At 41.6% G+C, this 25,989-nt stretch overlaps 1 protein-coding gene across 2 annotated transcripts; it reads left to right on the top strand.

Moving 5' to 3' along the window:
- The first annotated feature begins 3,391 nt into the window (after window positions 1-3,391).
- SMARCE1 (SWI/SNF related, matrix associated, actin dependent regulator of chromatin, subfamily e, member 1) lies at window positions 3,392-24,495 on the top strand. 2 transcript variants are annotated; one of them, XM_044999694.1, is made up of 11 exons: window positions 3,392-3,655; window positions 6,276-6,328; window positions 7,439-7,482; window positions 10,859-11,026; window positions 13,322-13,402; window positions 14,571-14,702; window positions 17,880-18,051; window positions 21,002-21,174; window positions 22,492-22,593; window positions 23,220-23,430; window positions 24,231-24,495. In XM_044999694.1, exons 2-11 carry the CDS (start codon window positions 6,322-6,324, stop codon window positions 24,440-24,442), a joined length of 1,302 nt encoding a protein of 433 aa, XP_044855629.1. In that variant the 5' UTR covers window positions 3,392-3,655; window positions 6,276-6,321; the 3' UTR covers window positions 24,443-24,495. The 2 variants fall into 2 exon arrangements, with proteins under 2 accessions (XP_044855629.1, XP_044855630.1); XM_044999695.1 differs by having other exon boundaries at window positions 3,393-3,655; window positions 10,859-10,963.
- The last annotated feature ends 1,494 nt before the right edge of the window (window positions 24,496-25,989 follow it).

Below are 25,989 nucleotides of genomic sequence, written 5' to 3' on the forward strand. Positions count from 1 at the left end.
TTTGCTGCTTTTACATATTCATATTGTGTATTCCAACTGATGTGGCTGTAGCAGGATTGCCTCACTGGATTCTACAAATATTAGTTTTCAATAACCTGCTAGTAGAGCTGGGGCAGAGTTGGGGGAATGGGATGAAATTTTTGCAAAAAAAGTTTGTGAAACATTTGTTGGTGTCATTAGGCATAACCCTAGGTAACTCAGGAGGGTGGAAAACCGTAAGTGTCAATAAAGCCTTCCTGTACTAGGCCTGAATGAACTAAAGTCACTCCATGTCTGACCAAAGCCTTTCCATGTTTGAACTTTAATCGACCTAACAGGCCAGCAACAGAGAATGGTTATCAGTTGCAACACCTGTACCAGAAGGTAATAATGAGGCCTGCTATAATGAGGCCTGCTTGCTCCTGGCTAAGGGGCAAAATAACAGATCAAAGAAAGTAAGACAAGATAACGGTTCACAGAAGAGTTACTAATGAGCTAGATTGGTTGTTGCCAAGTATGACTTAACTGCTTAATGTAATTGCTACTGCAAATTGTATTTGCTGCATGGGAATGAAAGGTGGGGAGAAAAGGGGAGTGGGGGGGATAGAAGAGGCTTAGGCCTGGTCTACACTAAAAAGGGGGTTCGAATTAGGGTACGCAAATTCAGCTACGGGAATAGCGTAGCTGAATTCGAAGTACCCTAATTCGAACTACTCACCCATCCAGACGCAGCGGGGTCGAACTCCGCAGCTCCCCCGTCGACTCCACCACCGCCGTTTGCAGTGGTGGAGTACCGGAGTCGACCGCGGCGCTTCCGGAGTTCGAACTATCGCGTCTAGATCAGACGCGATAGTTTGAACTCCGAGAAGTCGAACTCACCACGTCGACCCGGACGGTAAATGTGGACTAGCCCTTAGTTAAAGTTATGTATAAAAAAGAGAGAAACTGCTTGTAGCTGTGTGCTTGATTTGATACGTGTCTGTCTCCTAGCATCATGCTTTGAGATCTCAAATAAACTTTGTCTGCTTCTCCACCTTGGTGTGTTTATTGGAGCGAAGCACACCGGGCAACGAACCACTGTTGCTGTCCTTGGGCATTCTGTGCCGGCAACACATTTGTCTTGTTTTATTGAAAATTTTCACAATTTGACTTTTTTTTTTTGACCAGCTTTATCTTCCAGTCCCTCTTTTTGGCCTGGACTTTTTCATGCATTGTCCACGTGGTGGCAGGATTGTGTACAGAGGACAGGATTCAAGTTTATTTTAGGAGTAGATTGAAGTTTAGCACTGCTGTCCTTTAGCTCCTTCTTTCCTTGTCTGTGATAACTTCCATCCAAGGCTAATTGCCTGTGCTTAAGTTTTATTTCCAGAGTCCATCTGAATTTGGCCTGGGGGTGTGTTTTGATGGTTTCCCTAGTACACCTCCACTGCTACTTGGGGTGTGCCAAGGGAGAAATCTCCTTAGTGTGTCTGAGTTGTTCTAATCCAGAAGGTAGGATTTATTGGCTGTCAGTCTGTGGCTCTGACCACTAGGCTATAGCATTCTCTTGTACTGGAGTGTGCCTATGGTTTTGCTACTGCCTGTGTGTAGCAGGTAAACTACTCTCCGCATTTTGGGAATTCTTTAAGTGGCCATAACATGTTACTAATACACTGTGCATGAGATGAATCTTGCAGTTGTAACCAGGGCCGGCTTTAGGCCGATTTGCCTGATTCCCGTGCCTAAGAGGGCCCCACACCTTAGGTGCCTTTTTAACTTTTTTTACTTACCCCGGCTGCGGTCTGCTCTGGGGTCTTCCGTGGCCCCGCTCCCCTGACCAAAGCGCCAGCTGGAGCTCTGGCTGGAGCACGGCAAGCCCCGCGGCCCCAGCTGGAGCTCCGACCGGAGCACGGCAAGCCCTACCCTGCAGCCCTGCTACCCCAGGGCTCTGAGGGCTATTTAAAGGGCCTCTGCTGCCCCCCCCCCGCCTGCAGCCAGCTCTGCACCCTGTGCCCACAGCCAACCCCTGCCAAACCCCCTGCCCTGTCTCCAGCCAACCCCTGCCACACCCCCCTGCAGCCCTGCCCAAAGCCAGCCAGCCCCACACACCTCTGCCTGCACTGCACGCCCTGCCCCGCACCCAGCCCCGCACCCCCCTGCCCTGTCTCCAGCCAACCCCTGCTGCACCCCCCTGCCTGAAGCCAGCCAGTCCCGCACTCCTGTCTCCAGCCCTGCCAACCCCTGCAGCACCCCCCTGTGGCCCTGCCTGAAGCCAGCCCGCCCCACACTCCCGTCTCCAGCCAGCCCTGCACCCCTTGCCCTGCCTGCAGCCAGACCCTCCCTCCAGTCAGCCCCTGCCCTGCCTCCAGCCAGCCCCACGTCCACTGCTGCCCTGCAGTTCCCAGGGCAGTAACCCTGCACACCTGCTTCAGTGAGGGGGGCAGGGAGCAGCTGGGACTCACATATGTGCACACCCCCAGGGAGTGGTGGGGACCCACACATGTGAAACGGCCGTCATTAATAACCAATCAACAGCATATATGATGCAATGTACATAATATATAATTTTATCATTTGTATAGCTATGGAAAGCAAATAGTACATGGAAGAAATTAGAGGCTTTTTTTTTTTAACACTCTTTTTTAGTCATCCCTCCCAGGGCCCCGCCGAAAATGTTCGAATGGGGCCCCGCACTTCCTAAAGCCGTCCCTGCTCCTGATTCGCAACCCCATGGACCAGGCGGCAGCTAGTCCTGAGCAGGAGCCCAGACGGTTACGTTGTGCGGCAGAAACTGCAACTGGTTGCAAAACGGGAGGGTTTCGCAATGTGTCGTCACAGGTGCACCCCTTGGGCTATAAAACCACCCTACGATAGTACCATCGGCTGTAGCCTCTCATACCAATAACCCTGTGTGGGGCCCAGGGACACCTCCTATTATAATCATAACCCTGTGAGGTGATGCAGGAACAGAGGCCTGTACGGCAGAGCTGTCGTGCCTGCAGGCGCTGTTTCCTGAGAGCGAAGGGCGGGCTGACAGGACCCTAGGAAAGGTGACACCCAGGGGCAGCGCTAGCAGGCGGAAAAAGGCGCCCAACCCAATTCGCTGCCTTCTCCCCAAGCGACGGTTGTCGGTCTGCGAGGCGGGAGGCGCGAGACTAACCGCCGCGGGAAAGAAAAAGGCGCCAAACCCAGCTGCTCCTCCCCCACCCCTCCCTCGGGCCGTCCCTGAGGCACGAGACGAACGTCAAAACCGAGAGGGACCAACGTTCCAAACACCCCCTTCCCTCCCATCCAACTGCCGCGCACCACGTGGTCTCTGCTCCCTGACCTCCGCCTGGCACGTCACTAGGCTCTCCTTACGTCACTCCGTTCGCTTTGCAAGGGCCGCACGTCACGTGGCCTGCGTTCCGGCGTTCCTCTCTTGGCTTTCTTTACCCGCTCGGCTCTTCAGATTCGCCATAGAATAACCGTCCTTCCTCTGCCCTTATTTTAGTCGATAAAAATCCCCGGGTGATGTACGAAGGTGTCTGGCTCGGGATAAACCTGGGCAGGGAGCAAAAGCGCGGGGGAGCTGGGGCGCCGTGTGGAATGTGCTGAGGCGGAAGGGCAGGCGGCTTCCTGCGAGTGGCTGCTGCCCGGATACCCGGGAGCTCGGTGTTGGTTGGGAACAAAGGGGCCGAGGCCGGTGCTGGAGCGGGTGAGTCTCTGAGGGGCGGCGGGAGGCAGGGCAGGGCGGGGCGTGTGAGTGGGGCCTGCAGCACCGGGGCTTGGGCTTCGGCCGCGGGAATCCCGGAGCCTACGCGGCCTCGGCGGCAGCCTGAGCCTACGAAGTGGGACGGGGAAGGGCTGAGGGAGAGAGTCGGAGACGATCCCCCCCCCCACACCCCTCCATGGGGGAGGGAGGAGCTACCCCCCCCCGAAATACACCTCCATGGGGGAGAGGAGAGCTACCCCCCCACACCCCTCCATGGGTTAGGGGGGAGCTAGCCCCCATTTCCCCCCCGCCCCCCGCACCCTCCATTCCCCCCACACCCTTCCATGGGGGTGTGGGGAGCAACCCCCTTCCCCCCCACATACATCTCCATGGGGGAGGGAGGAGCTACCCCCCACACCCCTCCATGGGATAGGGGGGAGCTATCCCCCATTTCCCCCCCGCATCCTCCATTCCCCCCACACCCCTCCATGGGGGAGGGAGGCGCTACCCTCATCACCCCCCCCAGAAATACACCTCCATGGGGGAGGTACCCCCTCTCACACACACACACAGACATGCACCTCCATGGGGGAGAGGAGAGCTACCCCCCCACACCCCTCCATGGGATAGGGGGGAGCTAGCCCCCATTTCCCCCCGCACCCTCCATTCCCCCCACACCCTTCCATGGGGGAGGGGGGAGCGACCCCCTTTCCCCCCCATACACCTCCATGGGGGAGGGAGGAGCTACCCCCCCATACACCTCCATGGGGGAGGGAGGAAAGGCAGTCAAAAACATTTCTTGCCCCATCCCCATAATGCATCCCAAAAGTGGCAGAGGAGGAGGCAAGTACTAGCCTCCTCTAAGCAAGTTCTCTTGCTGTAGTTAGGCGTTTTTTGAAGTGGGTCTTATTTTCTAAGGTACCATGTTACTGATTGGAGTAAAACTATCAAGGTTTGAACCCTGTGTTTAGAAGTGACATGCTTGTGTTTTTATCACTTGAGTGCTTAGCATCTACTGCCTCTTAAAAAAAAAAAGGGGGGGGGGAATTTGCATATTACATATATTTGTATATTTAGCACATTCCCTCCCAGTCTTCCCCAAATTGGATGAGTAATGAGATCTTTCTGTTGCTCTGGAGTAGAGTCTCCATTTAAAATTGATCTGCGTAAGCGTTCTTTTCACTGGACTTTGTGTGGGAATGGCAACTTCTTTATTAAGGGTTGTCTAGTGTTGTCAACAGTGCAGTCCATCTGTAGGCCTTGGGCATAAAAATACTCAAGCATACATGGAACTTTGTGCATAAATAGTCCATTATGTGTGGGAATCATCACGAGTTCAAAATTGAAGCATGTGTATAGCAGTTTTAGTATTTGATGTGATAAACATTATTAATGTCAGATGCTGAGCGTTTACAGGACTGGGCCCAAATCTTGCTCTCTTAAGTCTTCAATGGATTGAATTCATGCGAAAGGCTAGCAGGATATTGCTGTTATTTTACAGAGCATTTTACATATGTGGGTTCACTCCTGCAACAGTTGCACATGCCCAGCTCTCATTGACTATGACATTAGTAGCTGTAATGGGAACATTTGCTATTTTTGTTACTCTGATGTGCAGTTTAGCTGTGTGACAATGTATTACTATGAACTTGTTTACATTTTATGATGTTATTTAGGATACCATATGTGCACACTCCTGCATTCATATCCAGTCTTTGAAGCCAGCCATATAAGACAAGTGATTGAAATCCAATATATAGTACTGTCATTTTTTATTAAAAGCGATGCACAAGTAAAATCTTTACAAGGAAGATCAGACGAACCTTGGATTTCAGTTTCAGAGCTGTTTATTTCATCCTAGTAGTTCATCCTTAAGGGTCAGACTAGTTCACAGAAAGTTTATCAGTCACTACAAGAAAATGTAGACCTAGTTTCTGGAAAGTTGTTTATTTTCTTACACTGCAAAGCTGACAAATTTGTGACTTTACCTGCAATACATGGTTATAATGAGGGCTCCTTAAATTAAGTTTTAACCAGTAAACAACAGCTTTAATACAAACAAGAGGAAATACTTTTTCACACAGTGCACAATTGACCTGTGGAAATGATTCCCAGGGGGGGATGTGATGGCCAGCATATAACTGGCTTAGAAAAAAACGACTAGGTAAATTCATGGAGAATAATTCCATGAATAGCTATTATCCAAGATTGTCAGAGCTGTAATGCCATGTTCGTGGCAGCTCTAAAGCTCTGATTTCCAGAAGACAGGAAAGGAAGACAGGGTGAATCACTCCAAATGCCATGTTCTATATCAGGCCTGCACAACTCGTAAAGCATCGAGGGCCATATTACTCCAAAGAAAATAGCTGAGGGCCGAAACCCTCTGGCCCCAAACGAAACACACACACTGCCCTGCCCGCCCCCCCGAAACACACACCCCGCCCCAGTGCCACCTCACCGAAACCCCAAAATTGCTAAAAAATAACCACACACACCCAAATGAAATTAATAAATGCTGAAAAGCAGATGCTCTGGTTATAATGCTCTTAGTTTTAATGGTTCATGAAAACAAAAATTGTTCTGTTTAACAGTCTGATGTTGTGTTCTCTTTTTTGTCTTTCAGAATTTGAGATATAATGTGTTAGCAGGCTGAAAATTTATCTACCAAAATGTCAAGTAAGTTTTTGTTTGTTTTAATTTAACGAGTAAGGATCTGTTTCATTAGCCTTTACTTATATGAATATCCCATTGCTGTCACATGAGAAAAGGCTACTGGACCAGGTTCATTTTAAGAGGAATGTTATCATATACAGTAATTATAAGTGAACTACCCATCAATTGGTACTAGATACTGCCACAGCTCAGAGCCAGGGCTGTGCACTGAGGAATTATTTGTGCCCAAACGATAAAAGAAACACACAAGCATACTACCTGACAAGCTGCAGAATTGCTCTGTAGCCATTTCTCCAGTCTTAAGGCTGGAATAGTCTCTGCCATCTGGGTACATCCTCCATTGTGGCAGAAGACCCATCCCATCATGCCTACCTCAGTGGAATGTGTTGATCACCAATAGAGTTAGGCTTGGGGATTCATACTCCCTTACCATTTGTCCCCACAATTTTCCCCTCCAATGGACAGGACCTTCCACACCAAGAGGCAGGATTTGCTCCTTCTTTAGTAAATATAAATTGTGTGAAATTGTAAGCAATTTGGGCTAAATTCTGCACTCAATTACTCTTGTGCAACTTCTAAATGAAGTAGGAAAAGATGTGCTCCCTCTCTATGCTTTTATTTAATGCCAACTATATGCTACTGAAAGCCATGAATGAAACCACTTGGGGAAGGGGTGAGCTGCACAACTGAATGTAAAATTTAGCCTACAATTGTTTAATCTTAAAGCATACGGTTACATGTCAAACTCCACATTTCAAATCCATTTGCTTGCCTCTGAAGAAAATCTAGTGTGCTTTAATTTCCATGGAGGCTAGCACAGTTTTTTCGAATTCTCTTCCTACATTTCTCCCCACCCCAGTACATCTAAATAAAAGGTTAGTAATCTGACACTGGTGTCGCCTTTTTTAAAACGCATCCCTTCTTCTTTCATCCTTTTTTTTTTTTTTTTATTTCATCAATGTAGATTGTAAACTCTTTGGGACAGGGATCTGTCTTGTTATCATAAGTTTCTTACCAAATTATTGTTGTGTGCCTAGTACACTTTTGGATACCGTATGCATAATATATCTGAGTTGTCAGGAAGTTATGTATTTGCTTTTGTCTTTTAAACAGAAAGGCCATCCTATGCCCCACCTCCCACCCCTGCTCCCACAACCGTAAGTATAATGAATTTCTCATTAACACAGATCTGGTAGTCTGGCTTTTAAGGCAATAACTTGGTAGTCACAGCTATCAATATTAAAATTCTATGAATATAAAACTATTTGCACTGAACTGTTGAAATGACATTTTAGTATTTAAATTAAATTGACCTCAGAATTTTAAAAAGGTGTGGGGAACCTGGGATAAGACTCACTCAGTACTTAGGGCCAGATCGTTCAAACTCTTAAATTTGTGTCTAACTTTACATTGAAGCCAATGGGACTACCTACATGAGCAAAGTTAAATACAGGGGTGAATGTTTCTCGGCTTTGGGCCTGATATCCATGTATCCGTTGTAAATATTCCAATTCGATATAACAGTAAACTAAGGGCTAAGTAGCATACTTAATTCGAAACTTTCTTGCCTCTAAAAGCTTAATGTCGGTCCAAGTTTTGAACATAATTGTTTGTACTTTTTACAGTGAATTTAAATTTGTATGTATAGTTTGTTTTCAGTGGCATTCACACAGTTATGTAGAATTATGCAAACTTTCATTTATATTGGGTCAGAATAACGGAACCCTCATGATGAAAATCTTACTACTCAAATGTATTGAAATCCATGGCCTTTTGTAATGTGAGCATTGTGTGAATAAAGTTTCCTACACAGTATAAGGTAAGTGCCTCTGTTTGCAAAGGAAACAATCTGTTGAGGACTTACCTGGAAAATTTTATTATATAATAGCCAATCTTTCTTGACATCATGTGGCCAGGAAAGCATCTGAAAATATGTTTATACTTCTATAACAACTTGCATCCGATGACTGGAACACTCTACAAATGTAAACATCACAATGCTTTGTGATGGGGTGGGGGGGGGAGTATTATCCGCATTTTATAGAAGAGTAAACAGGCACAAGTGAAATGGCTTGCAAAAGAAAATGTCAACAGAGTTTTTAATTATATTAGTGCACCTAGGATCTACTTTATTCCCCAGTCCTGTAGACAGTGACTACAAAATAGGAAATTTTTATTATTATTAAACCAAAGGCCACATTTAAAGAGGTTGGGGAGCAGGAAATATATATTTGATGTCAAAGAAATTTGTAAACTTTCCCATATAAATTTGCGGGGGGGACGATGATGACGACGGACTATTTTTGCATTAGTGTGCCAGTTTGGGTAACAGCTTGAGTCCAAAGTTTTTTATTTAATTTTTTTTTTTTGCTCTCCAAATACCTTTCTTGGTTTTATATTAATATTCAGATTGATGTGACAGGCCCTGATCCTGCAATCAGATCTGAGCATGCAGGTCCCTGCATATGCGTGGAACACCATTGATTTCAGTGGGGCTCTCCATGAATACAGTATTTGTTTATTCATGTTCATTTTTAGATGTGCTACTTTCTTTAGTCAAGTAAGCAAGTCTTTTAAAGAGTGAGCTCAGATGTGCAGTTAGCAATGTGTGTTGCCTATCTTATGTGCATCATCTATCTGTACTACTCACTATACTTCATGTACAGTACTTGAGAATCTAATCTACACTCTATGAATGTAGATGATAAAACAGAAAAACAGACACAGATATCTTGCCTTTTTTCCTCCACTACCAAATCTTATTGTGCTTAGTACTGAAAATGGCAGTAATCCACCTTACTTGAGACCATGTGCATGAAAGAAACATTTCTGTGGTGCTTTTCTTTTTGTAATATTGGATTTGTCTGTTTTGCAACCACAAAGATTTAGTGTCTGTACATTATAGTGTCCAGTTATTTTGGAGGAGAGATCTAATATAATATGCTTAAACAAATTCTATTGTATTTCAAATACTGCTGATCTTGTAGTGAAGTGGCTGCTTATTGAAAAGTGAATTTACATACAGTAGTTACATGTGACAGATTTGAATAAGCGACTGCTTTGTTTGTGTTTGAGAGGCTTAACAGTAAAACACATTAATGTTTAAAGATTGGCAAGTAAGGTGTAACTTTACTACTGTGTTTTCTGTGTCAAATTGACTGCAATGTGTCAATGTATTCTTGCACTGAAGTGTTTATAAAGTGCGTGTGCACTTCAGATTATAAGACTCTTCCCTTTGATATGTAGCCTCTGTCTTGGGTCTTATGAACACTGAACTCCATTTTAACTGTGTTTATAGCAGTAGTCTCTAATACATACCACTGGCAAAGTATACTTTGAGACCCATGAAATCATTATTCCAGCATGTGTTGCTAATTAAGGCCACAACTCTGCTGAAGAATGTGGCTAGACGTTGCATGAATGAGGCTTAAAACCATCAAGGAACAGAGTAGGGTAAGATACAAAGATTTGTAAGGGAAGAATTATAGTGGGATGGTAGCACCAGTACAGTTTGGGGTGAGACTAGCTCACTGTTAGACAGCTAGGGTTTTGTCTAACAAAAAAACTAGGGAACATGGAGAAGGGGCAAGACAGAAATTAATTGGAAGGAAGAATTACAGAGAATGAGACAGTAATGATTGAAGGTTTAACAAGTAGGTTGAATCCCCAAGAAACCAGATTTAATGACCTACAATATTAGAGACATGTACACAAACTGACCCACTGAATTTAATTTCTGGAATAGATATGGACATGTTAATTAACGTATGTAATTGTTTTAGAAGCAATTTAAATAGTGATGTGATGAAATAACTACAAAAAATGTATGTAACATGTATATTCCATTGCAGTGGTACTCCAGTTCTTTAATTCTGCAGACTACTTCATAAGGGAAAGATACCTCTATGGATCACCACCTCTTCCAGCCTTCTAATCAAATCCCCTGGTGCATAATTCCTAAAACATTTAATTTTGCAGGAATGGCTTCATACACCACTGTTGGTCCACAGATTGTACTTTGAGAACCACTGTCCTACTACTATTAGTATTTATGGGTTTTTTACTTTTTTTGATCAATAGCCTGTGCTTCCATTGGTGCATATAATGAATGATGGTATTGGTGATTTCCACATAATCATATGCACTGTATTGCTTTGTATGTTAAATTATTTTGTTTCGTTGGATACTAGATTCTTCCCAAATTGTTTAGCCGCTTATGAAAAGTTGGCAAACTTTAATAGCCATAAGCAGGATGTATGGCACACTTATGTTAAAAGTAAGCACGCCTGATAATAAAACATCAAATGACAGTTTTGAATTTATAGTAACACATTCAGCTAAAAATCCTGTTTCCTGAACAGGTTTCTATTGGAATACTTCACATGTTGAGAGGAAACCAAATGCTACACCTCATTTGCTTGTTTAAATTCTAGTTGTTTTTGCATGCCATATTGCAGATCATTTTCATTTCTGTGTTTTTCCTCGTTTGAGCTCATTTCTCATTCGTGTTTTTGTCTCATTTGTTTCCATCAGCAAATGCCCAGCACACCAGGGTTTGTGGGATACAATCCATACAGCCATCTGGCCTACAACAACTACAGGCTGGGAGGGAACCCGGGCACCAACAGCCGGGTCACGGTAGGAGAATCAACTATTACATCATCCGGCAAACAACAGGAATTGACCAGAAATGGCTTTAGAGTTAGGTTCTTCTGAATCTTGGCTGTTGCCACTTTTATAAAGAGAGAAAATTAACTCTGATTTTTTTCCCCCATCTTCTTCCCTCTCCTACCTCCCCCCCCCCCTTTCATTTTGAAGCCTTGTACTGGAAAATAAGCTTCAGTGTAATAGATCGAGAGAGATCTATTATTCCCATCTGAGATGTGGAAAGTCTTTCTTTTTGGAATTCCATGGCTTGAAGCCTCAGTGATCACTGCACATTTAAGGAAAGAACCTTAAGTATGGGTGTGGATTATATTTTCCTCTTGGAGGGAGGGAATTATACATTTTATTGAGATTATAGGCATGAAACAAGAGGAAAGGCAAGTTCCAAACTAGAAATTGTAACTGGTGATTACATCGCACTATTGTGCCATGTAAGGAACCCATGTTTCTATTTTCCATTCCAGTCTTACTTTGTATGGTTAGTATCAGGTCTCCAGATTCAACAGTGACTTCTCCAACCAAGTGAGTGGTGTCGATAAAATATGAGGGAGCCTGCTCTCTGTCCTCCATTGCTGGATGAAATGTGGATGCTTTGTAGACCCTTTAAGGAATACTTGGCATAAAGTGGGAGGAAATGTACTGATATGGGGTACCTCTGAGCTTGAGTGAAGATGCAGAACACGATTCACATACAGGCAAGAAAGAAAATAAAACTTTTAAATGCACACTTTTCACCTAATATTTAATGTAAAAACTAGACAGACAGTATTCTTTTAAATTATTAATATAAAAATGATCATTTTAATTTTTATGTAATTTCTTTGTGAAGGTATAAAATTTATCTACACAACTCTAGCCTCTTCAGAGTGTAATACAAATAAGAATTTCAGTTAATCCTTAGATGTTGCTGTTTAATGCAGTATACCTTTTTAAACTCCATAAATTCAGCTTGTTTAATAAGGTGCCTAAAGAAAAGACCCCCTGCCCTGTAGTGAAGGTATGAGCTGGCGTTTGATTGAATGTAGTGTCTGAACTTACATTTGTTACTGAATACATGAATAGGTTAGATTTGTCAGAATTTTCATTTTCTGTATGTCATAAGCATATACAGCTTTCTCTGCCATGCATATATCAATGTGTATGGTATCTTTAAATTCCTGTTAATTTAAAAGCATTAAACAGTTTCAGTTAATGTTTTTCAAATCCATCTCTGTGTGTATATATGTATACATTTGGTAATGCATACACCTCATGTACATTATAACTCTATGCAAGTATGTATGCATTGTTTCATAGAACTTCATAAATGTAGTGAAACATAAAAATATCCAAATTAAAAATACTGAAAGCAAAAACACTGAACATTAACCTTCTTGGCCATTTTCAAGTGTGGAACCGCAGTCCCCAATCTTGCTAATACTTATTTGAGTCTGATTAATTTTAGACGTGAAAATAATCCCATGGACCTGCTCACGGGTGTTTGCAGGATTGGGGCCTTTAGAATCTACAGCTCTTACAAACTATATGATGTCAATATACTATTCCAGGAGGAACAAACCTTGTCCTGTTATAAATGCACTATTTTTAACTGAGATGGTGTGTAGATGGAAGAGAACAGAAGAATAAGTGGATGCTGCAGCTTTCAATCAATAACACTTACTGTTTAGTGTCTTCTTTTTTTTTCTTTTTTTCTTTTTTTTTTTAAGTGCAGGCAACGTGCTTGGCATTGTACAAACCTAAAGGAAGACAAGGTCTCTCAAGGAGCTCACAATCTAATTTGGACAAGAACAATGCAATTCGGACACAAATGATGCACAGGTTGAGGGATCAGTCTCATAGGGATTTTTTAAATATTTGGATTGACTCCCAAGTTCCCCTTGAAAGATTTCGTGGAAGAAGTGTATTTCTAAGACGGATTGAATGAAAGAATGTCTAGATAATTTCCTGCTCTTTCACAGTTTCTCCTTATCCTTTTCCCAGTAGTAATTTCTTTAGTTGTCAGAGCAGGTACCATAACAGTGATTCTCATCAAAATTGAGGAAAACAAACTATTGGGACCGGTGAGCAGAAGCAAATATTTAGACTCTTTTGGTTTTGAGAAGTGTCCCCTTTTGGACTTTTATTGAGTAACCTTTTTCAAACTAATACTTGGACAAATACATTTGGGGCTGGGGGAGGGGGAATTTTGCAAATGATTATGAGGACCAGTTATAGTACCTGTACATGTATTTAATATACAAGAGTATTTATATTCCCAGACTGTGTATTGAAATTGCCTAGTTTTCATCTTAAGAAATGGATTTATCTGTTTTTTGTTTTTGTTTTTTATAGGCTTCCTCTGGTATTACAATTCCCAAACCCCCAAAGCCACCAGATAAGCCTCTGATGCCCTACATGAGGTACAGCAGGAAGGTGGGTACACAGTGTTTTGGATCTAGGTTGAATAAGTAGCATTAAAGGTTAAGTTTATGCCAACAATTGATTAGTTATTTTAGTTCCAACTTCTAAACTCTGTTGAATTCTAACAACCTGCAGAGCTTACTTATTCATAAAGGGGATTTTAAAACACAGTTGCTTTCCCCCTCAGAATAACGGCAACAATGGTCTAACCATATGGTAGCCACCTTCTAGGAAAACAAAAATTATCCCTCAGACAAAAGGTCAGCACCCTCTATTTTCCTGTGTTACGTATTTTATCTACAGGGTTGGGGAGGGGAAATTAAGATTTTTCTTTGCAATGGTTATTAACTACCATTGCTCCTGCTGTCAAGGATCCAATAGAAAGTGCTCATTGTGGCATAGTGCGATGCTGTATCTAGACTTGAAGAGTAGCAATTGCAGGAATGTGTGTTCACCTACCTAACCTGTAGCACTACTTCATTTATTCTGTGAACTGTTTGAGAGGCAATGGGAAATTTAAGTATTGTAAAGAGTCTGGAATCTGATTCTGCATGGGAAGGGTGTGTGATCCAGTTTCAAGGAGTGGGTGAGCCAGAAGGAAATATACATGCCTTCCTGTTTCTGGTAAAGTGTCTTTACCAGCAGCCTGAATTAAGCCAACAGCCCTCATTCCTAATCTCACATGGCAAGGAATAACACGGCTTTCTTTTTTATATAAAGTTAGAAACTGTTTTTTGATGGAATCAGAACCTGTTGGAATTGAAATTGATCAGTGTGACTGAAAACTTGTTGAATACACGAAGGTCCAAGTTCTGATCTTAAAAGTTCAATGCACATTGTCATGTATCTGAACATAAATGCTGCTTGACGTGTTTGCATGGTAATATGTTTAATTTTTTCCCAGAGATACAGTGATGTGCATGTTAGAATTCACAGGTTTCAGGGCAAGATTCACAACTGAAGCTGGTGTCAATAAATCAGGCTGTTGCCTGTTTCAGTAGATGACTGTACTACTGTCTTCCTGCCCCAAAAAGTAATCACTGGAGGTAGCCAGACTTGTTCTTAATATAGCTTTGTTTTATAGTGATCTTTTCAGAAAGAATACTAAGATGATACCATAAAACATTTAATTTGGAAGTGTTTACATATCAGTAGTAAAGCTCCAGCTGTTTCTGTTAAGGTCTGGGATCAAGTGAAGGCATCCAACCCTGACTTGAAGTTATGGGAAATTGGCAAGATCATTGGAGGGATGTGGCGAGATCTCACTGATGAGGAGAAACAAGAGTACTTGAATGAATATGAAGCAGAAAAGGTAAAAAGATGAAATCTTTTGTTGTTAATGCTGATTCTCTCACCTTATGCCCCTGGCACCACTGTCATAGAAGAGTTAAGCTTATTCCCCAGTGCAGCAAGATAGTTAAGCATGTGCCCAACTTTAAGCACATGAGTAGTCCCATTGAAGTTAATAGAGTGTTCTCATGCTCGAAGTTAAGCATATGCTTAAGTGCCTTGCTGAATTAGGGCCTTGTAACATTTCACAGTACATATAAATAGAAAATAACTTCTTAGGTCAGCTAGACCTTTCTAGGATTGTTCCCCACAATATGTCCTCCATCTTGTGGTGTTGGATGGTTTTTATTCTAGAAACTACTCTGAGAATCAAATTTCATCTTTCCTATATGGTGGCTTGTGTGTGTCATTTACTAAGCCCTGTGTATACTGATAAGCCTCTTGATCATAATCGTATGTCAACAGGGACTTCAGTTTTTAGACCCTACTCAAAATGAAATGTTTATATTTAATAGGAATTTTAACTGAGTGTACTTGATTTTTTCCACACCAAAATCCTCTTTCAAAACTGATTCTCTGTAGCTTCAGCTCATCAGTTATGAATGTGTGTAAGAATTAGTTTCCATGGTACAGCCTTGCAAAATTTTACTCTGCCAGAATGTTTTTTTTGGTGGTTGTTTTTGACGGGCAAGTAAAATATCACTAGTTTTTCATTATTGATCATCATGGCAAAGAGCAATAATTTTCTGTCCATGCTGATAGTTTTAAAGAGTTCTGCAAGGCTGCTACAGTAATAGATATCCAAAGCTATGTAGGACAATTACAAGCTGGTTGTTTGACATCTCTTGTGTTGTGTTAAAATTGCAGGCATCTGAGGTCATAGGTAACCTGGTCAAATAGGTGCTTAGAACTGTTTTCATCCAAAATACCACCTTACTATTTTTAACAAAGAGAAAAATTATTTTAAATTAGGGTTCTGCCATTTGAAGCAAAATCAAGGATTCCTACTTTTTAACTCAATGAAAAGGACTAATTTAGTAAAAATTAAAGGCACCTTCGCGTACATACAGCACTATCATACAGTATAACTGACCTTTAATACAGAGCATCTCAAAACAAGTGAAAGACTGTACTCAAAAAAGTAGTTATCAATGGTTTGCTGTCAGACTGGGAGGGTGTATCTATAACGGGTCAGTCCTGGGTCCGGAACTAGTCAATATTTTCATTAATGACTTGAATAATGGAGTGGAGTGGAAAGTATGCTTAAGTATTTTCAGATGACACCCAGCTGGGAAGGGTTCCAAGTACTTGGGAGGACAGGAAAAGAATTCAAAACAACTTTGACAAATTGGAGAACTGAATTCGACCAAGATAAGTGCAAAGTACTACACTTAGGAAAGAAAAATCAAATGCACAACTACAAAATGGGAATAAATAGCTAGGCAGTAGTACTGCAGAATATTATGTAGGGATTATAGTGGTTCACAAATTTCATACGAGTCAACAATGTGATGCAATTGCAAAAAAGGATATCCTTCTGGGGTGTATGAAGAGGAGTGTTGTATGTAAAACCTGGGAGGCGATTGTCCCACACTACTTGGGACTAGTGTGGCCTCAGCTGGAGTACTGTGTCGAATTCTAGACACCGCTCTTTCGGAAAGATGTGCACAAATTGGAGAGAGTCCAAAGGAGAGCAACAAAAACAATACAAGGTTTAGAAAACCTGACGTATGAGAGAGGTTAAATGGGCTGGACACGTTTAGTCTTGAAAACAGAAGACGGGGGAGGGGAGAGGCTTATAAGTTTTCAAATATATTAAGGGTAGTTAGAGGACTGTGATCAATTGTTCTCCCATGTCCACTGAATGTAGGACGAGTAGTAATGGGTTTAATCTGAAGCAAGAGAGTCTTAAAAAGTTTTTCTTGATATCTAGCCAAACTAAGCTCTGGAATAGGTTTGCAAGGAAAATTGTGGAATCCCTATCATTGGAGACTTTTATGAACAAACACCTGTCAGAGGTAGCCTAGATTTACTTGATCCTGCCTCAATGCAGGGGGCTGGACTTGATGACTTCCCTTCCAGCCCTACATTTCTGTGGTTCTGTGAAAATGTTTATTTTGAGTTTTTAAAGCAAGGTTTAAAAGTGAGATTTAAAGAAGTGGTTGAAATGGTCAGTAGATCAATGCAGGCAGGTGGAGTGATACAATTCTGCTACCTGAAGTGAGAAAATAGACTGTCTGGATCACCCCTAGCCAAGTGTAGGGAGGGACTGAAGAACACAATAAAAGAATGAAAAGTGGGAATTTCAATACATGATGATGGAATTGACAAAAATAAAAAATGGTTCTGGCCTGTCCTGGAGGAGATGATAGGCAGACTCTGAGATAAGAGATGTTGGGGTGAGGGAGGAGAGGACATCAGGATCAAGGTTAACTCTCAGGATTTCTAGATGTGTAAAGTAGTTGGAAGTGATAGAATTGGAAACCTGGAATGACTCTACAGTAGTTATAGACAAAACAAAGAATTGCTTGCAAGATTTAATCTTTAATCATAGCAGTGAGGATAGCATTAGACTTCCCAGAATTAAATTATTCTTGACTCTTGTGTGTAGGTGTCCCACCACTACTCAAATTAGTAGTGCACCCTAAATCAAGAGCAATATGAAAGAGGTTTGTGTAATTCTTTCCCCTACAGAGAATTCTTTCTCAGGAATCTGGCTGGTGGGTCTTGCCCACATACTAAGAGTCTAAGTGATCACTCTATTTGGGAATGAATTTTCCTCTAGGTCAGATTGTCAGAGACTCTGGGACTTTTTGCCTTCCTCTGCAGCATGGGGCATGGGTTGCTTGCTGATTTAAATTAGAGAGAATCCATCATTTAATCTAACTTGAAGTCTTTGAATCAAGATCTGGGGACTTCAGTAACTCAGCCAGAGGCTATGAGTCTATTGCAGGAGTGCATGGGGGAGGTTCCGTGGCCTGTGATGTGCAGGAGATCAACTAGATGATTACAATGGTCCCTTTTGGCCTTAGTCTCTGGGTGTATGTACCTAAAAGAGAAATGCGGTAGAAAGGGAGGCAAATCGTCTATCCCAAATTGTCCTTTTGGATATTTGGCCGATGTCAATAAGCAAAACAGGGCTGCCAGGGTACAATAGATAGTGTTTTATTTAAATAAAACACTATCTGTCAAATTTCAGATAGAGTACAATGAATCCATGAAGGCCTACCATAACTCGCCAGCTTACCTTGCCTACATCAACGCAAAGAGTCGGGCTGAGGCTGCGTTAGAGGAAGAAAGCCGACAAAGGCAATCACGCATGGAGAAAGGTGAACCCTATATGAGCATCCAGCCAGCAGAAGACCCAGATGGTAAGCAGAAAGGAGATTGGTATACACTTTTGGTGAGGTATATTTTTACCTTAGAATCTAGAGTAAGTTTCAGGCAGCTGTTTTATGTATTCCCTTGGTATTGAAAACGGTTAATATTTCACTGACTTACTCCTGGACTATAATGGGAAACACTTGCACACCATATAACAAAGAAAACGTGAAATGTATAACTTTTTATTACTAACTTTCAGAATCATCTTATCTCAAACTACATGTTAAGGTGACACAACTGTTCTTCTTACACTTAAGACTGAATTGACCACCAGCAGCCAGGCCACTCTTAAAAAGTTCTTGTAAACGTCTAATGGTGCTAAAAATATTTTCAAAATGTCTGTTTCAGACTTGACGAGTTGATGGTTGTTTGTGGTTTAGGCTACAATTGTGCTAAAAATTTCCATTCTAAATTTCACAGCAGAGGTTAAAAAATGTAGCGTTCATTACAGCAACATACACAAGAGTGGGAGCAAGCTAGTGCTGCAGCTCCTGTCCCATTCTGATCATTGTAACCTTGTGCACGGGGTTGCAGTGCCGCTCAGGCCTTGTCCCATTTGCCCCTCTGTAAATGGAAATGGAGGAGCTGATGGATCAAATTTGATTGGCTTTGCAACCTAGCATATGGGGTCACAGAACAGGTGGCAACACTTGATTTGGGGGCCTCATCATATGTATTTTTACAGCCATCTCTAAGATTTCACTGACTTTATTCAAATTCACGTTTTCTGTGATCTCAGTGACCTCATAGACTTATTTGTAGTCCATGCAGTACTTTGTACTTCATAGGGCTCCCTCAGTCCTGCTTGGATGGAATGTTGTACTCTAATAATAGGTGCAGCAGGTAGTTCTGGCAGACTCTACTTAATTGTTATCTTTTGACTTCTTCCTTATGGTGATTGAACACACCTCGGCAGCTGAACTTAAAGACTTCTGTCAGTCAGAAGATAACTTGTCAACACAAAGTGCAACTTAATGAAGAAACTGTCAAAACATTTTCTTTAATTGAAAGGAAATACCACGTTGGCATCCATATCACACTCACTGAGAAGAGTCAGGCAAAGATATTGTCAATTTCAGTTTTTAAAATGTTAAAATGAATTGAAAAATGCAGCCAGGCAATTACACCACCTCCTCTCCCCCCTCACCCCCTAAGCAAGCGCAGCCATGAGATAATTCCGATGGTAAATAGCACTTTCCACTGTGTGCAGTATAAGCTATGTAAAGCACATGAATGTGCCTGGGATTTGTTACTACTATTTTCCACTTTATTTTTATTTTCAGATTAATCTAATACTTTATACATCCCAAATGTGAAACTGGTTTTTTTTTCTTCTTTTTCTTCCAGAAAAGCAATATTCAGTCTGACGAGTTTCAATCAAAATCGGCCTTCTCAATAATACTTTCTGGCATAACAGAATTTTATTTTCAATTTTTTCCCCTCCAGTTTTGTAAAGAGTGGAGCAACAATCTCAACGTGTATCCCATAACTGGGAAAGTTGTGTAAAATAAAAAACAGAACTTAGACATTTAAAAGAGATGGGGAAACGTTTTTCAGTGATGACAATGAGGATAGAAAATGAAAGCATAGGAGGACTATCATCCTTTAAAATGTAGGAACCTCTTTGAGATTACAGTGATGGGACTATTTGAAAACACTAAGGGCATGTCACCACGTGGCAAGCTGGAGTGGGAATGTAGCTCAGCTAGCTTGCTGCAGTCTAACTGTCCTTGATGATCCTGCTGAGGCAGGGTCATTTTGAAGCAGGAATAGATCAAAGTGCATTAATGAATTGATGATGCGCATCAGCTGTTTCCAAACGGACAGCAGACTGTGGCAGGCTAGATTGACCCATTTGTTTGGCCTGAACTAAACAGTCCTGTAGAGAAGTCCTAAAATAAGAGAACCAGCTTAATAATCTTGGAGATTTTTTTTTTTCTGGTGTGGCCTCAAAATGTTGTTCTGTTTTTTAAAGTGAATATCTAGTACATTCAGTAATATTTGGTTAATATAACAGTTTCACAAATAGTTACATATAATCCTCAGAGTAACATCTGCCTAAACTCCTATTTTGCCACAGAGCTAAAGCTCCATTTTAATTAAGCAAAACATTTCTTTGGTCTGTCATATCTTTTGGGGTAGTTCATCTTCTACAAATGTATCAAAAAAGGCAGTTCGTCATAGGCTTGAGACCAAACCTTTCTCTGGTATTTTCTTCTCCTCCCTCAAGAAGCTTGTAGGAGACTAGCACGTGACATTTGTTAACCTATAATTTTCTTCTAATGCATGTTTATCTCAATTTTTTTCCACCAAGTGATTTTTACTAATTAATTGCTTGGCTTCTGTGAACAAACTTAGAGTAGGTTTTGTTAGTGTGGCTGTTTTACATTAGGACCTGAGTGGCTGAGCATCTGCCATTTCTGTTTCCTTCAGTTGGTGCTGCAGGTGCTCAGCACTTCTGAAAACTAGGCCCTTTAGGTTTGAGGCACAAAGTTTACTTTCGTTGAACTCTTGTCTGTGTTTTAATGAGGAATTTATTGTAGTGAGCACCATAAATTGTGAAGTTTCATTATCAGAGTTTGAGTAATCAGTGTGTTTCTCTCTCTTGTTCTTGACACATGAAAAGTAATGCATTGGCATAGGCACTGATAATTGCTGTTTAAAGAGAATAGATCAGTTTGTAGCCGTGTGTGGGATCTGGCTAAAATCATAGCTCCCATGCTCTGCTGTATCACAGCACATAAAATACTGTGTCTCAAAATTGAGTTTGATTATTTTACTGCTCTGTAATTCTAGTATCTTTGTACATAAACTTATTCACGGTGTCATGGCAGCAGTTTTGTTCCTGGTTGAATTGAAGACTGCAATGTATTTTAAGGATACATTTTAATGAAACTTGCCACTTGACTTGTCTAATTTGTTAAATTTTTGTTTCAGATTATGATGATGGATTTTCTATGAAGCACACAGCTACAGCCCGCTTCCAGAGGAACCACCGTCTGATTAGTGAGATACTGAGTGAAAGTGTGGTACCAGACGTCCGCTCCGTTGTCACTACAGCTAGAATGCAAGTTCTCAAACGTCAAGTTCAGTCCTTAATGGTTCATCAGGTAGATATTTCAGAGTGGTAGCCGTGTTAGTCTGTATCAGCAAAAAGAAAGAGGAGTACTTGTGGCACCTTAGAGACTAACATTTATTTGGGCATAAGCTTTTGTGGGCTAAAACCCACTTCATCGGATGCATGCAATGGAAAATACACTGCATGCATCCGATGAAGTGGGTTTTAGCCCACAAAAGCTTATGCCCAAATAAATTTGTTAGTCTCTAAGGTGCCACAAGTACTCATCCGGTAAATATTAATTACCTAAAACTTATTAAATATAATGGTTCTGGGCTGTACTCCAAGTTTAAAATAATTTGGATCATCTACATGAATGTACTTGTTGAAGTGTCAGTACTCTTCATGCCCCAGATAACTAACCTCTCCCTGGCCTTTTGGGAGGAGCAAGGAATAAGTCCAAACTTCTGTGATTCCCATGCATCATGCAAAATTGTGACATTGTATCTACTAAAGGATACAATGCAGTGATTAAGAGATGTAGATTAACCTCTTAATTATACATCAGGTCACAGTCCTCTGCAGTTATATAGCCCTTCAACATGTAAAGAAAAGCTTTTGATTTAAAGGTATTGGTGCAGTTATGACTTTCAATAGCTTGTTACCTATAGCTATGTATTTGTTAGTGGCCCTCTTTTTAATGTGGTAAATCTCCCCCTTTTTAACATTCGTAACTGAAAATTAAAAGCATAAGTGAGTGTCTAATAACTCACATTTAAGACACATTTCAATTAACTTCAACACCAGATTCCTGTGTTTTGTGTGTGTACCAATTGAAAAGAAAAGGCTGACTGATATATATTGTACGTGTATGTGTATACATAGCACTTGAGCAAATTAGGCAGAGACAAGAAAGAGTGAAGATTTCTTTTTAAATTGCAAAAGAAAGGGGAAAATGTATTGCATCCGATTTTCTTCTCCTATTTTAATCTCCATTTGTATTGTACTAGTAATGCACTAGGCGCTGTAAATGTACAGAAAGACATAGATTGCATGTCTGAGATTGCAAGCTCTTCAGGTCAAGCACCTATCATCTTATGTGTTTGTAAAGGGCCTAGAACTCCTTAGGGCACAATATAATTCATCCAATTTCTTTATGGTTTCTTATTACTACGACTTGGGATGGGGGGCTTCCCTCATTTGCACATTTGAGCTATTGAGCATCAAATCAGGAAAGTCAGATTCCACCATAAGGGTGAGATGGATATAAAAAAATTGATCTACGTTGTTTGTATGCATCAAAGCATTTTATCCAGCATTTGGTATATTTGAGTATTAAGTTTCATAACTCAGTTACTTTCATTTTTAGCGAAAACTGGAAGCTGAGCTCCTGCAAATAGAAGAGCGCCACCAGGAAAAGAAGAGGAAGTTCTTGGAAAGCACAGAATCCTTTAACAATGAACTGAAGAGGGTACAGCTTTAAAATGTTCTCTCTCCTTCTAGGACACTACGTGTTGCACATTATTTAGCAAGAGTCCTCTGCCCAGCTTCTGTCTCGCTCTTCTAAATGTAGAGGGTTCATGTTCTAGAATAGTTTCTGTGCCCCAGAGCTATAGAATGCAGCGAGTCTTGGCCAGAGGGCTTCCATGTCCCTCGGTAATTCCAGGCTTCTCCAATGGCCCAGTGGGGTTATTGGCAGCCAGCATAATTAAAAGCAGCTTTCAGACTGATCTAATTGAAGCCAGCTTGACCTCCCAAGGTCAAGAGATGGCAAAGATGGTTTAAAGCCACCCTTGTGTGCATGCTTCTCAAATGCACTATGTATTCCTTTAATAGAGCTGAGAATCAAGGCCTACATTGTTTTTCCGTTTTTGCTGCATAGTCTTATCCCAGATCTCTGTGTGAGAACTGATCTTCTATAGCTGCTGGAGCTCTCCATTTTACATTCTTAAATTTAGCAAACCAAGGTGCAAACATTTTCCCATGCAGAACTACTAAACTCAGAATGAGGATTTCCTCTCCGTTATGTTCCAAAATGCTAAACTAAGAGAGCAAAGTACTGCATTAATAAAAGGACTTTTCTCTTCTGATTGCTAGTTATGCAGTTTGAAGGTGGAGGTGGACATGGAAAAAATAGCAGCTGAAATTGCTCAGGCTGAGGAACAGGCCCGCAAGAGGCAGGAGGAAAGGGAAAAAGAAGCAGCTGAGCAAGCTGAACGCAGTCAGACGAATGCAGCACCTGAGGAAGAGCAAGCAGTTAACAAGACAGAGGAGAAGAAGGAAGAAGAGAGCACTCCCATGGAGACAGGTAACTGCACGTGGAGCCTGGCTTCAGAATTCTTACATCAATAGAACAAGCAGGAAGGGCCATAATTAACATTTAGGGTTTTTTCACCTTTAAATAACCTCAGTTTTGAAAAAGGAAAAAAGAATAGCAACAAAACCAGTATATTGTGCAGGATGCGTGGTGTACCCAGCAGAAAAAGTCTGATTTCCAAACCTTCCCTAAATCTCACCGTATCTTTTAGTCATGCATGTAGATTGAAACAAAACAGGCCGTTTTCACTGCACCAGTGAAGGAGGAGAGGGAACTCTCCCTCTGGTTTTAGCAGACATAGGAAAACTGCACTTCCCTGGCTGTACCTGACTATTTTAACCTTTGCTTACCTCCCCCACTGTCAAATTTCCTTGCCAAACCAAAAGAGGTGGCACTAGTGGAAGAATCGGATATTGTAAACATGACTGCATCATTTTGAACCACAGCTTATTGTCATAACAGTTAGGTTAGGTGAGTGTGGTAGGGAAGTTGGAGTTCTATTGCTCAATTTTCTTTTTTTCTTTGTGGCTAGCATTCTTCTTAGGGTTAAAGGCTGCAGGTTACTTCTAAGAAGTAGTGTGGAAGGTACCTTGTATATTCATGCATGTTTTATGAGATTTTTCCAGAGCAGTAACTACTAAAAATTTCTAAACAATGTAAATTATTGATATCAAATAGTATCAAAGATATTGCTGACATTTCTTTCTCCCCTGTAGCTTTCTAGCTCCTAAAATGTATTTGCATTGCCAACTGTAGTGGTGTAAATGACACTGAGAAATGTCTTCTTCCAGAGGAGGCTCACCCAGAAGAAACCACAGAGAACCAGCAGAACGGTGAAGAAGGAACCTCCACACCAGAAGATAAGGAGAGTGGCCAGGAAGGGGTTGACAGTACTGCAGAGGAAGGAACTAGTGATAGTAACACTGGTTCAGAGAGCAATAGCGCAACAGTTGAGGAGCCTCCAGCAGACCCTGCCCCCGAGGATAGTGAGAAGAAAGAATAAATATTGGTTTATTCCATGTCTCTTCTTAACAAAGTATTGTTTTGAGTTTAAAATGTGCTGTGTGCTTTTTTTTTTTATGTGAATCGTCCTTGTCCATATGATTTGTCACCAAAGGATACGGGCATTAACTACTTGATTAACATAATGTATCAATACCAGCAAGGCCAACCTAAAGGGACCTTTGGGGGGGGTGAGGAATGTCTTAATAGTAACCTACAAAGGAAAAGACAGTATTTGTGTCTTTAACCATTGCTCTGATAAATATAAGATAGAAAACCCAGCCCAGGAAGGATACTCTCTCCCCTGCTTCCCCTCCACCCCCAAGTTAATGATTTTTTCCTTAAGAAATGTCGGGTACCTACTCTGTCCTAACTAGGAATTCCTTCAATGACTGGTGTGGCATCCCCTCCCATTCAGCTGAAGATTGGGTAAAGTACAGCTTGGGTTTGACCTTTTGTGAGTGTCACCAAACCATTCCAGTTCTCTGCCTTAGCCTCGGGTGTTTTCCTCCAAATCCATCATCTTGGTTATCATAAGGGAGTACTAAATATGTATCTCAACCCTGGATGCTAATGAAGTTGCATTGAATTGGCTGTTGGGGAAACTTCTGTTTGCAGCATTTGTACTCACTTCTATATAATAAACACTGGTTGGGATTAAAATTTTTAGATGTTTTAGTGCAGTTTGCATTGGTGCCAACCAAGAAACTCCACTGGTTCCAGGCCATAATAGCGAGATCAGACCTCTTATTGCATAAGCTCCTCCACGGTTTGTTTTGGTTTTGCTTTGTGTGTGTGTGTGTGTGTGTGTGTGTCTCTCTCTCTCTCTCTCTCACACACTAACTAACTTAAATTCCTCTGGCTAAAATAATGACTTCGTCTTTCAGGTAGTTGTGTCATGTTGTTACCCATATGCCTGGAAAAGAGCATGAAGTGTTAGAAGGGATAAACGTACAGCGGCATGGCACGTATTGCCGCTTTGCTTTGCTTTTATAGCCGCCTCCAGTAAGTGCCAAGTCCTTCAGCCTTTGCTCACTGAGAACTTGCCTTTAAATCTATGAAGAACTTTGCTCAAAAAGGGCTGCAGGACTTAGTCCTAATTCTTCTGTGTGGTCTGTGCTCTCTTTTGTACAGTAACTGTTTCACAAGAGAGAAAAGGCAGGTGCTTCTTGTATGCTCTGAAGTGTCACGTGCACATTTCCAAATTATCAGAAGCTCGATCTGCTCCCAGTGCTGTTACTGTGGTTATGGTATGCCTCAGGGCTGTTTTATGTAATGTGGGATTCGTATCCGCATCAGTCCTTGTTTATCTATGCTCTTTGATCCCTTTGTTCAGTACAAACGATTTTATCCAAAGGTGTGGCAAAATATAAAGCAAGGGAATACTTAAACGTCATATTTCTTGCCCTCCCATGCTGACTCTGCTGTAAACACAGAACAAACAGTAACAAATAGACACCTCCCTTGACATGAGCTTTCAAAATCTCTAGCGGTTTCAAAACATGAAAATTCTGTTGTTCCCCACCCCTTCCAAATAAAGTGCTCCTT

Source organism: Mauremys mutica, chromosome 25 (assembly GCF_020497125.1).
Source record: "Mauremys mutica isolate MM-2020 ecotype Southern chromosome 25, ASM2049712v1, whole genome shotgun sequence".
Lineage (NCBI taxonomy): Eukaryota > Metazoa > Chordata > Testudines > Geoemydidae > Mauremys > Mauremys mutica.

Excerpts from the sequence above, each read along its gene's own strand:
- SMARCE1 (XM_044999694.1), top strand. Across the intron at positions 14,703-17,879 it reads ATGAATATGAAGCAGAAAAG|ATAGAGTACAATGAATCCAT; the intron begins GTAAAAAGATGA and ends GTCAAATTTCAG. Across the intron at positions 22,594-23,219 it reads TTAACAATGAACTGAAGAGG|TTATGCAGTTTGAAGGTGGA; the intron begins GTACAGCTTTAA and ends TCTGATTGCTAG.